Raw genomic sequence first — 12,965 nt, forward strand, 5'->3', positions numbered from 1 at the left:
GCAAAAATACATTTAATCATTTAAGAATCCAAATAATCAATTAAAACTATAGATAATTGGTTCATTTGTTTTCAATTAATAATTAAATAGTTCAACTACTATTTAATTGAATCGCGCTATGTCGTGGGGTGATGCAAGTGTTTTCCTTTACATACAATAATATTTTGGTATTGCTAACTTGTTTCTAACAACAAATAAAATATTATTTGTAAACTCAAACTTGATATGCATGTTAAATAAAATAAATTGAGGGTTATATGCATTAATAAATATAAAACATAAACTATTAATGCTAACTAAATATTAAGCTGTAAAGCCGAGAAACAACTGCAAATTAATATATTTGATTTGATGTGACTCGATTGTCTTGGCAATTTTAAAAGCAATTAAGATGAAATTTTTTTCTTAAAATGTTAAGGCAACAAGATCTTGAATCTACCTAAGTTAACCCCGGTTAACCTATAAAACCTGTGTCCCGGTGATTAAATTGACTGGGTTTAATAATTTTTTTTCTTAAACCATCTTTTATCTAATTATATGATAAGTAAAAATAGATTCTAGCATGAAAGCAACCCAATAAAAAAGAGAGAAGCAAACATTATTGGTTACACAAAAATAAAACGTGCTAATTTTTTTAAAACACTACTACAATCTTATTACAAAAACAAAGTAAAAAAAATTGAATGATATTTAATGAAATAAAATCTAAAATATACTCTTAATTAATTTAAGAAAAATTTGGTTGAAATTCATAATAAGAAAAATAGAAAACACAAAATACATCAGGCAACAAGCATGAGTGTTTAACACTCTTGACACATTACAAAAAGGCTAGGCATGTGCATGATTGTTTTTTTTAAGGAGTTTATGGCTCATTGTTTTTATAATAGGTGATAGGTCGCTTGTTGTGGCAGACAATCTATCATGTGATTGACTATTTTCCAGTCACCCTTAATGACTAGAATATTAGGATCAATATTTTATGCCTCAGAAAACTGTTTTCCAACTAATTTTTACATGAAAATATCTCAAAAACATTGTAAATACCTTGATAAACTCATTCCCTGCAAAAAAAAAAAACCTTAAAGTCACTTTAAGAAAAATTAAAATCAACCGAATTTTAAAAAACTAAATGGACCATGATCTATTTTTTCAATATTTTTTATAGGGAAATAACATCACTATTGAACTCCTCTTAAGAAGACGAAGTCATTGATACTAAGAAAGATCATTTTTTATTGTTAAAATATGGTTATCCAAATGTTTATTTTTTATCTTATCTATTATTTTTCAGCTACCCTCTCTCTCCTTATTCGAACCCAACGACTAATTCTAAAAGAAATAAATTTGAAAAATAGTGTTTTTTTTAAATACATGTAGTATATTCTAAATAAATTAATTAAAAAATTAGATTGAGATGCATAAAAAACCACAAAATAGTCAAGGCAAGAAACTTAAGTGCCTAACACACCTAGCTTATTAGAAATAAGGCTAGACGTGTGCCTAACTAATTTTTTTCATTTTTTTTAGGAGCTGATGACTCCATTTTTTTCATAACAAGCAACATGTCACTTGCTGTGGCAAATAACTTGTCGCCCGATTAACTATTATACAGCCATCCTTGATGATAAAAAAATCAAGGTCTAATATTTGAGCCCTGAAAATCTATTTTTATCTAGAAATACCTCAAAAACACTCCAAACACATTGATAAACCAATTCTCAATGCTAAAACACCTTAATATCACTCTAAAAAAAAATCAACCAAATTTAAAAAGAATAAATAGACCTCAATCTACTTTTCCAGCATGTTTATAGGAAAATATCATCACCATTAAACTTCTCTTGAGAAAACGATGCCATTGACATCAAGAAAGGTTTTTTTTTTTGCCGAAATATGGCCAACCAAATGTTCTCTCTCCTCTATCATTTTTTTTTGTAACCCTCTCTCTCTTCCTTCAAACCTAGGACTGAAAACACAATAACAAAAATGGATTGTATGTTTGTTTTATTGTCAAATTTTGTTCTTAAAATATAAATTTTTTTAACCAACAAAACCAAACTCCATCTTTCAAAACTAAACAATCACTTAATGTCACAACACTTTTTTGACCTTTTAAAAACTCTATAAAAAAAAATTAAAAATAAATTATGAGCTTGAAATACTATTTAACTTAATTTATAACGACACAATTGAAAAAAAATAATTGAGAAAAAAGTTGAAAAAATTAAAAATATTATTCTAGTAAAAAGTATTTTGTACAGTGAAATCAACAAATCTTAGTTTACCTAGTCATTTGGTGTATAATATCCATCAATTTATTTTTTATTTCTATATAAAATTTCTCTCTTTAATTTATAAGAAAAGTGAACTTATAAAATATAATAATATAGAAAAGTGATCAATTTACTAGGCCAACCAACCATCGAGGTAACTAGTTTATTATCTAGTGTTATCCCTGCCTTTCCTAGTTCTGTGAAGAAATGAGATTGCCGACAGGGCAAGTTTTGGGTGGTGTAGTTGCATTCGACGACCTTTCTTGTAAATAAAATAAATGTACAAATTAGTAGAAATATCAATATTTGTTAATGATGTGCGCATATTTATAATTCTCATAGAGTACGAAGCTCACCGAGAGAGCCACTCTGAATTGCGAAACAACTTGTACAGAAGGCACTGTCCTCCAAAAGAACACTATGATTCATCAGTGCCATATTCTGCGGCTCGGACCCATCTTGCAAAGATGTCTCACTAATTTTTATCAATCCTCCTTTTCAGTGTCTTGTGTTTTCAACTTATTTTCAATATAAAGGAATTATTCTTCCAATCTAAATCTTTACATTAATATGGAAAATTTCCTTACCTTGATACGGTGCGCTGTTGGAGTTTGAGAGCCCTAACGATCAGACACAAATGGCCGCCAGGTCAATCCTTGCAACGTAATTTTTAGAGTATGTCTACTCTTTTTTTTTTTTTTTTTTTTGCAACTGGGCATCCCAAATCACTCTACCCTAGATCAAACACGAACCTATTCGCTAGCTTTGCTGTATTTCTGGACTGTTCATCTAGCCATGGTACAAGTCTACATTTTTCTGGGCTGTTCATGTGTCTTGGCTTCTTAAATTAAAAAAGTTGAGGCCACTATAATTGCATTACATCTTTGTAATATAATATATAACGCATTATAGTATCTTTGACTTTGGAAATTGAATACCACATAAGGATATCCAGTAGTTTAGATTTTCGATTTTTATTTGAAAGTCTCAAGTTTAAATTCTAAGAATGGTGGAGATTTGAAAACTTGAATGGAATTTAATAATTGGCTGTCAATAATGAATCTCTCACTTGCAATTTATACTCTATGGATTGGATCCTCAAATCATTACTAAGTCATTGGACCTTAATAGTTTTATTATCGCATCGAATTTAATAATTAAATCTAGGTTTACTTAATTTAAAATATTTAAATCTTATGATGATCAATAACTTCAATAACTCTATTATATTATTTTATATTCTTATATTTACTTTATATAGAACATGTATACTAACAAATTTAAATTTAACCTTGAACAAAATTTATCACAAACACAATTTTGGGAAGAGCATCGAGATTTTTTTTCCTTTGATCGATAAAATAACCAAGAGCTTTGAGTTATTTCAAATATGTAATTGTATGTGTAAAACTATGCTTATTATTTTGGACCCCCGTATAAACGGAAAATCCCATCGGCGCTATCTTCCTCGTTTTCAAAGGCCAAAAATAACTTTTTTCAATTTCGAACTTTTGACTCAAAATGTTGCCTCCAAAATCAAGCAATTGAAAGGCAGCTGGTAGGCCTAGCATCCCATTGAACTTGTATTTTCTTGCACAAGCCAGCACCCTAATTTCTTTATAAAAAAACGAAAAACACAAACCTCCTATGAATGTTATCCGTTTTAATTCGATACATCTATACATGCATGTTCATGTGTATGTGTCATTTCACCCTTGCATAATTATGCACTAAAAAACCTGACAAAGAAATGGGCTCAGAAATTCAAAACATGATTTATTAGTATCTCTTATGGCCAGCTGAATTTTTGTGTGTTACTCATGTAAAATTTGAAAAACAAGGATGGAAGATAAGGACAGAACATATTGATACCATTAATATTAATAAAGAAAGAATACATCAGCAATTCCACTAAATTAAATACCATATCCTGTATTGTTGCTTGGTCGTCTTTACTTTACTAGTTGATGGTGGGTAATAATTTTCTTCACTAGCTAAAACTTCGTGGATCAATAATACATTTTTCTAGATGCGATTTCAACCTCGTCACTTCAAATATTACACACACACACGCGAGTTAAACAGAGTTGCTAATTCGGACTACTGCACCGACTGATTAGCCATTAAGCACATATACACAGTAGCAATGATCGAAATTCAAATGAAAATGATGGTGATGATTGTATTGATGATAGCAATGGGTTAATAATTGTAAATCTTATTTTAAAAATATAGTTAGTGCAAAATAGTGTCATTAAAGGAAAAGAAATCAAAATTGTTGCTAATTGGACGAGAGGAAGAAAAGGAGAACAAAAGCACCTTCATAGGGCCCATTTCATGTCTCCTCATGAGACCTAAGCTTCCCCCCCCACTGCACAATCACACTATTCTTCTTTCATCTCTTTTCTTTCCTTCTTTCTCCATCACCCACCCGTTTTCTTAATTTCAATTCTTGTCAAAATAGTCTTGATCATTTTCTCTGCAAAAGAAATTAATCATGTCAGGTGATCAAAGGCCTAAAGATTCTGCTGAAGGCTCTTCGCGATCTGGAGGCGATCACCACCAGCTTCAATCAGCTCCTTTGAGCCGGTATGAGTCGCAGAAACGGCGAGACTGGAACACTTTCGGGCAGTACTTGAAGAATCAGAGACCCCCAGTTTCATTATCTCAGTGTAATTGCAATCATGTGCTTGATTTCCTTCGGTATCTTGATCAGTTTGGCAAGACTAAGGTTCATCTACATGGGTGCGTCTTCTTTGGACAACCTGATCCTCCTGCTCCTTGTACATGCCCTCTAAGGCAAGCTTGGGGGAGCCTTGATGCCCTAATCGGACGCCTTCGAGCAGCTTTTGAGGAGCATGGAGGATCAGCGGAGACTAACCCTTTTGGAAATGGAGCTATTCGGGTTTATTTGCGTGAAGTGAAAGAGTGTCAAGCTAAGGCAAGAGGGATTCCTTACAAGAAGAAGAAGAAGAAGAAGACTCAAATAAGGCCAAGAGACGAAGCAAAGCCTTCGATGCAGACAGCTTAAGTCCTTTGGCTTCTTCCGATAAATGGTAATTATTTTTTCTCTCTAGATCATACATAACATTTAAATACATATATACCAATCTTGTGCTTAGTTTAGAAAATCTTATAGCAAGACTGGCTAAATATAAATGTATCTTTAATTTAACTACACGGCAAGCAAATAACCAGGTAAAACTTAATCAATTCTTGAAAATAGTATGGCTGAGTTAAGACATATAGCGTACGTGTGTTAGTAGAAGGAAGTCGAACGGCAGTGATTGATTGGATTTCCAATACATTGAAAGGCTTCATGACATACGGAAACTAGTTTGTGTGGAGTTTTTCGTTTTCTGTCATAAACCCTAAACCCACATTCCAAAACCCTAATCTGATATCACTTTCAAGACTGTGCAAGATGAAACAACTCTCTAGTTAAATGAAAAATTTACCTGAACAGCTTTTACCCTTATTTATTATTTCAAGAATACATCAACTACCATTATTGGAAAGGAGGGAGAATAGTATTCTGTTCCCCCCCCACCCCCCCCCCCCCCCCCCCCCCCTCTCTCTCACATCACGCTATAAAACACTGTTCAGGTGCTGTTTCCAAATTGGATTAAATAAATTTCGCAGCCTGTTTTACTTTTTGCCTTGTTTTGCCTCTTTTGTGATTCTGCGTGATTTTTTGCTCCCCATGATTCGAATGACCATCATGTGATATGTCATACGTTGCATGTGATTTTTATACACATTGACGTTGGGATTTAACATGCATATATAATTATAGTCTCATAATATTTAAACTCCCAACTATATTATTTTTTATTACTTTTCTTGTTGTGGAACCAAAACCTTGTATTTGTATGTGTATGTGCTTTCATTGTAAAAAACCATTAGTCTTGTTAATAGCCAGAAATCTCAAAAAATGCTCGAGGGAGATCTGTGAAAGCAGGTACGCTGGTAAAATTATGAGTCAGCACATATGATGTCTGTCCCAGGAAGTGTTGTACACTGCATTATTGTCTTCTATAGATTTGAATGGATGGTTGTCCGCATTTCATCACATCCATTTGCATTCCCTGAAATTAATTTGTTTGAGAAAAAAAAACTGAAATATATGAAAATAAAGAATCTTTTTTATTTCAAAAGCAGGCGATCTTGAATTTTAGTCCTGAGGAACTTCCTTATTTGCAAATTTGTTATGAAAATTAACTAATTCGTTCCTCTGAGCTAATAAACAAAATATCAAGCTTGCTACGTCTCTTAATCCAAAGTAAAGTCTCTTGATCACTACCCACTATTTGTCTTTATGAATTCTCAAAGATTGTGTAAAAAGTGTTTGTTGGGATATAAGGTTTGATCTCCTTTAAACCAGATTTCATAAGCATGATTTGACTCAAGGATTGAAGTTTTGTGATTAGGGATTTATTTTGCCTATCCAAATAGATGGATGGATCGAGTTAATTTTCAGGAGATGTCTAGTAATGGTGAGTTTAATGGATACGGAGTGATGTGCGTGGTTGAGAATCGACAATATGATAGTCATTACAGTAGAAGAAGAAGCAATCGCCATAGTTGTGGCAAGGATTATATATATACTTTTAATTTAAACCTCATATCCTAATTAACGATTCGTTGTTTCTGTTAGTATATTACAGTTTCCACAATGTATCTCGGTAAGTGACTTATGTGTGCTTTTAAAATCTCCATCTTTCAGAAACAAAATAAAATTTTGTTTTCCAATCTCAAATGCGAAAGTACTGTTTGCAAACAAGCTATTCTTGAATTTGTAATCAATTTCATTTATAAGAGTTTGTTTTGGACAGGAAATGGATATTCTGCATTAAATTAATCTTGTACGGTAACCCTAAATCAAAAATTATTTTTAATGTAAATTAATGCTTTAATTAGTTTCTGAACAAACCTAATATAGGGGACGTCTTACGGTTTTAGGAGCTGAAGGTAAGAACATGTTAAATGACATTCAAAATTAGCTTATAGCTGAGTCGCATAGATTGGTTTTCTTGAATTCATTTCCCATGGACATTTACTTCCATGGATATGAATGAGACTAACGTCAGTACATCATGCCAAAAACAAAAGGCATTAATTTTGCTGTGAAGTTCAAAGTTATATGGCCATACCCGCCACATCTTGTTAGTGAAAAATAAAAATTAAACATAAAGTAGAGTAAATTTGTGCAACCTTCAAGTTTAAAGAGTTTTTACTTGAGCAGATGTTTTAAAAAATTATATAAATTATATTTTGAGACCTCACGTAAAAATTTAAATTATTAAATATAGATGATTCTTTGACATATTTGATACCCTTCCCACAATCATGGCAATTGCTTCTTCTTCTATGTTGTAATGACTATCATTATTGACTCTTAACAATCCACATCACTCTTTAATTATTCAATAAACTCACCGCTCCTAACTTGATTCATCCATCTATTTGGATAGGCAAAATAAATTTCTAATCACAAAACTTCAATCCTTGAGTCAAATTTTGCTTATGAAATCTCGAGCGATATATATATTTCTTGTTGTCTTCTTAAAATATTCTTTTCTTTTGTTGTGAAGTTCAAAGTTTTAGCATGAATATTAGTTCAAGAGAAAAACAAAAACAAAAGAAAGAAGGTAAGGAAGAATTTTTTATGATGGAAATTCTCTAACTCTTCATTTTACTAGAGTCTCTATCAATTGCTTTACCGGTATTAAGAAGTGTGAATAAGGAAAGTAGTTACACATTTTAAGCAAAGTTAGCAATTAATTTTTTTCTTTGCTATTTAAGTTTGTACTTGTATCAGCCTTTAAAAAAATACCATAAAAAATCCTGAATGGAATTGAAAGAATCTCAATTATGAATGGGAATAGTGAAATCAAAATGAGTAATAAAGAATCAAAATAATGTTTTATTAAAATACGAAGTTTTAAATTGTAACTTGAAAGCGAACTGAAATTTAAAACTTGTAATAACTATTTATTAGATTAACAAGAAGACTGAATGTGAAAAGACACCATACTGAAGGGTAACGATGATCATGAGGGGAAAAAATAGCCATGATACTTTGATGGTTGAGCTAAACCCTCTATTTTCATCTTGTATTTTTATCAATTTGGTCAATTGAGCACTTGTATTGTTAATCAATTAAGTATAATTTGTCTAAATTAAAAAAAAAACACTACTCAAAAGGAAGGGTGGTGTGGACGATAATATTAACATGAATGAATGAAAAGATTATAATAATAACTTTACATGAAGATGCGTACTTTTTTGTTTGTTTGTTCGATCGATAATAATCGAAGTTATGATATTAATTAATTAAAAGTACATGGGTATTTAAGTCCCTTAGAAAAAAAAAAGCCTAGACAACACATAAAAAGAATTTGATGAAATGAAAAATACAGGTGCGAATTCATTGGTCAAAAAATAATTTTTCTATGATTTCTAACATCATTTCATAAGTAAAAATTATTTGATCTTGAAACTTGTATAAAACACCACTATATTATGTTGATTTAATAATAATTAGAAAAGAGTGAAGGTAGTAAAGTTTAATTCATAACCATTTGATTATCAATACTTTAATACCATGTCAAACTATTATTTTATCCCGAAAACATAAGTTTTTTTTAAGTGTGTGGTTCTTTAAATTTTTCTAGATAAGTGCTTTTGTTATGTGTTGTTTGTGTATATATATATAACTATTGAATTGACATGTAGTAATGTTGTTATGTTTTTTTTTTTTAATATGCATTAACTTTGAATTGGTTTCTAATTGTGTGTTTGTAGTATTTTTGTCTTTGTTATTTAATTTTTTATATTTTTATTATTTGTGCATCAATAATTTAGAAAATTTATCAATTGAGTTCTTTTTATATATATAAAAGAAAAATTAGATAATTGTGATGTTTTCACTCAACATTCACTTCCCATCCTTATGCCATGTATGATCACGTAAAAAATAAAAAGAATTCTTTAAAAAAAAACTGAAAACAATTTATATCCATTTAATTCCTTCAATTTCTTACCAATTAAATAAATATCCAACTCAAAATTCTAATAAATTGAATTATTTTCATTACATAAGAAAGTTGTATACTTTGTAAAACTCTTAATACTTTCTCAATAAACTCTTTTAATTCCATTGAACAAAAAAACAAATAAAATACAAATCCATATCAAACTTTTCATGGTAAAACTCACCACCATGTAATTGCTTTTACTTATGGCCAATCATCAAGACCAACTCAGCCTTGTAATACAAAGAGAAATCATAATAAATCCAACAAAACATTATCATAATAATACCATAAACAACTAAAAGGTGGATTTCTTCAATTTTAGTTTACAAAGCAATAAACTTATTTTTTCAACTTTTTTTCCTTTTTTTCCTTTTTTTTCCTTTTTTACATGTTCAATATGACACTCACAATTATGTATATTGGACTCATGACGTGAAAATTTGCAATTAACTAATGAAATGCAACAAAAACACATTATTGATAAATATTTGAAATTAAAAATACAATAAAAAAATAGATGGACATTAAATTAGAAATAAATTAAAAACTTCATTCACAATCGGCAAACATGTCAATATGGCACATTCCTATGCAATAGACGAAAACTAACAAAACTGCTTGGGCAGATAAATTTGAAAATCTAAACATGCAAATAATAAAAATAAAAATACTGAAACCTAAATAGAAAAAAATTGAAAAGCTCAAACGCTGATATATTAATTTTCATTCTTATTTCCACTTTCATTTTTATTTCTTTCAACCAACTTCAAAAAAAAAAAAAACTTTCATTTTCATACTTACATTATCCAAATTTCAAACTTTGAATGACTGTTCATTCTAATAATTAACTTCTATCAAATGACTCCTCCACATTGAGGCCCTAATCCAGCCATGCATGGAAGTAGAATTGTCTAAAAAAACACAATTTTTTAGACCAATATTTTGCTTTCCATTTTCTTCTTTTTTAAAAAAAAAAAAAAACCGGATAGAAACTAAGTAATACCTCCATTAGAAAGTACAGATTGATAATTTACATATTTGCTTATGGTGTGTCAAAGGATATTGTGATTAGTATTAATCTGAGTTTTGGAAAACAATAAACCCTAAGAATGTTAATTGCCTGCACAACCAAACAATATTGTTTAGGCTGATAAACACTTTTCTTTGAAGAAAAAAAAAAAGAAAATTGTTTACTGAAATCTTCTTATGGGCTTTTGACTATATGATATGGGTATGAGTCATGGACGCCTACCCGAAGGGTCAAACCATTGCAAAGAAGTTGATAAGTTAACTAGAAAGATGAAATAAAGGCTTACAATTATTTCTAGTTGTTGAGTGGTTTTGTAATGTACGTGTGTACATGCATGTATCGGAGGAGTTCATTAGGGCTTCAGGGAAACATATCGTTTTACTAAACCTGGGAGAAACGAAGCAAGAAAACTCAAGCATAACATCAATTCCAAGAGAGTGTATAATTCACGATTTTGGTAATAATTATTGTTTGACGAAGTTACAGTTCGCTATGTATATTCTGTTAGTTAATTATAGGGTTGTTTGGTTCAAATTCGAAAGCCTGTCCACTTACAAACGTCCACTAAATCTCTTCTGGTCAACAGTCATACGTACAGAAGTTGAGCTTTTCTTCTGCAACCTATTACTTTGTTAAAATTGGATGATTGCTGCATGTTCTTGTATGCGATTGTTCCTTTTTATTACTACTACTATTATTCTTTAACTTGATTTTATACTGTTACTATACTATTTACATACTCGAAAACTTTAACCTTGGACGATAGAGCTCCCTCCCTTAATCCCTCTCTATATATTACTTTCTTGATGATAATGTGTGTGTGTACAGACACATTTATGGTTGATGAAATGAAGTTGGTTGTGTAGGGCAGTCCAGGTTTGGAGCTCGGATACCACCAAAGTTTCTATAAATAGAAAATGATATTGATCCCTTAATTATCTGAGAGATATTACTATATATTCGCTCAAGATGACATGTGATAACATGTTACTGTTACAGTTAGATAAATTAAGCTAATTCGGAGTTTATTGGCAACTCTTATTGCTATTTTGGGTTTTGTTATAGCTGCAATTCGAAGCTTCAGCTGTTACTCTTTGCTTTGTTTTTGTTCATGACAAATTTTGTTCTTTGTTTGTTTTTTCGCTTTTGGTCTTATGCGCAAAATTTAAAGCTGTATGTTCTGGCCTTGAGACATTGTCGTCAATGAGGGGAAATTTCTTAGATTCAATCAGGTAAAGAGTTTATGCTTCGATAACTGGTAATGTCACTAGGAGTGGAGGCCTGTGATAGTCCAGGTAGTGTAGTGGCTAGAGACTGTAGGTTCTGAAGTAAATAACCAGATTTAACAATTACGTATATGCTTTTTGCTTCTTGTTAATCTTGAATTACGGCAGTAACATTTTTTTTTTTGTTAATCTTTGCAGGATCACAAAATAGGACAAATGGAGATGAAGTTCCAGAAAGGCAAATGTTGGGGGTCTAGCCTCTGCTTCAGTACTTATTATATAGCTAGCTAGCTTCTCTCTTTGCAGATAGTGTTACATCACAGCCTACTTCTAAATAATCTTGTCCTGTCAGGTTGGTCTAAGAAGCTATTCCTAGCTTATAGGAATTAAAACTGTAGTCGTAATGTTTCTACTACATCCTCGACTTCTTAATTAGTAAGACGTTAACACTATATGTCCAGCTCTGTTGTTTCTTTGCTGCAGAAGAAAACTAGTGTCTTCAGCTAATGGTGAAAATGGCTTTTAGCTTCTGCCTAAATGTAGCTTTGGGCTTGCCTCTCATTAGATGAGCTGTACTTACTAGTAATCCTTCAATTGTCCAAAGTACCAAGTTTTTCTTCATGTTTAATCTTCAGTTAATTTCCTACATATGCGAACATGTAGTAATTTTTATCTTTAGCTAACTGCTTTTTCTTACACTGCATATATACAGTACTCTATTTTAGACTCTACCACTAGTTCATATATATCCGAATCAATCTAATTCCAGGATACGAGGAGCTTGGATTTCTCCCCAGATGCATACCTTAATTTATCAGCTACACATGGATAGTGGGCGGAATAGATCACTAAACCACACATAACACCGCAAGATGCCCATCGATGATTTATTGTCAAGGCAGCGTTTTCTGTTTTCTGTTTTCAGTCTAATTGTACTTTTGAAAAATCTTTTTTTTTTAATTTTTATGTTTTTAGAATTGTTATATCAAAAATAATTTTTTATGATCCATTTATGATTAATTTATATTAGGTGCATTAAAAATAGGTAGTGAAAAGCTCAAATGACTGCCATATTAGTGAAGTAGGAAGTTATTGTGTGATCCTCGATCTATTTTTTACGAAACAAAAACTAATAAGCAATAAACAATTTCAGATTCCCTAAACAAAAATATTAGTTTGCTATGCCAGCACATAACAATGCCTGAAAAATAATATTTTCAAACAAAATATTTCACTCGGAACACAGATATTCCACAAGAAGTTTAGTTTCTGATTGGAATATTTTTAACAAAAAATCACTCAAATTAACTTTCCAATAGAATATTCTTTCAGATTTTGAGAATGCTGAGGATTTTATTAATATTGTACTGCATACACTATAAATTTCTTGATA

At 30.9% G+C, this 12,965-nt stretch overlaps 1 protein-coding gene across 1 annotated transcript; it reads left to right on the plus strand.

The window, feature by feature from the left end:
• The first annotated feature begins 4,579 nt into the window (after positions 1-4,579).
• On the plus strand, positions 4,580-12,220 carry LOC7470206 (protein LIGHT-DEPENDENT SHORT HYPOCOTYLS 10). Its single transcript, XM_002305709.4, has 2 exons — positions 4,580-5,332; positions 11,771-12,220. Exon 1 carries the CDS (start codon positions 4,774-4,776, stop codon positions 5,305-5,307), a length of 534 nt encoding a protein of 177 aa, XP_002305745.1. The 5' UTR covers positions 4,580-4,773; the 3' UTR covers positions 5,308-5,332; positions 11,771-12,220.
• Positions 12,221-12,965: the final 745 nt, after the last annotated feature.

The sequence above is a fragment of the Populus trichocarpa genome, chromosome 4 (genome assembly GCF_000002775.5).
Source record: "Populus trichocarpa isolate Nisqually-1 chromosome 4, P.trichocarpa_v4.1, whole genome shotgun sequence".
Taxonomy (NCBI): Eukaryota; Viridiplantae; Streptophyta; class Magnoliopsida; order Malpighiales; family Salicaceae; genus Populus; species Populus trichocarpa.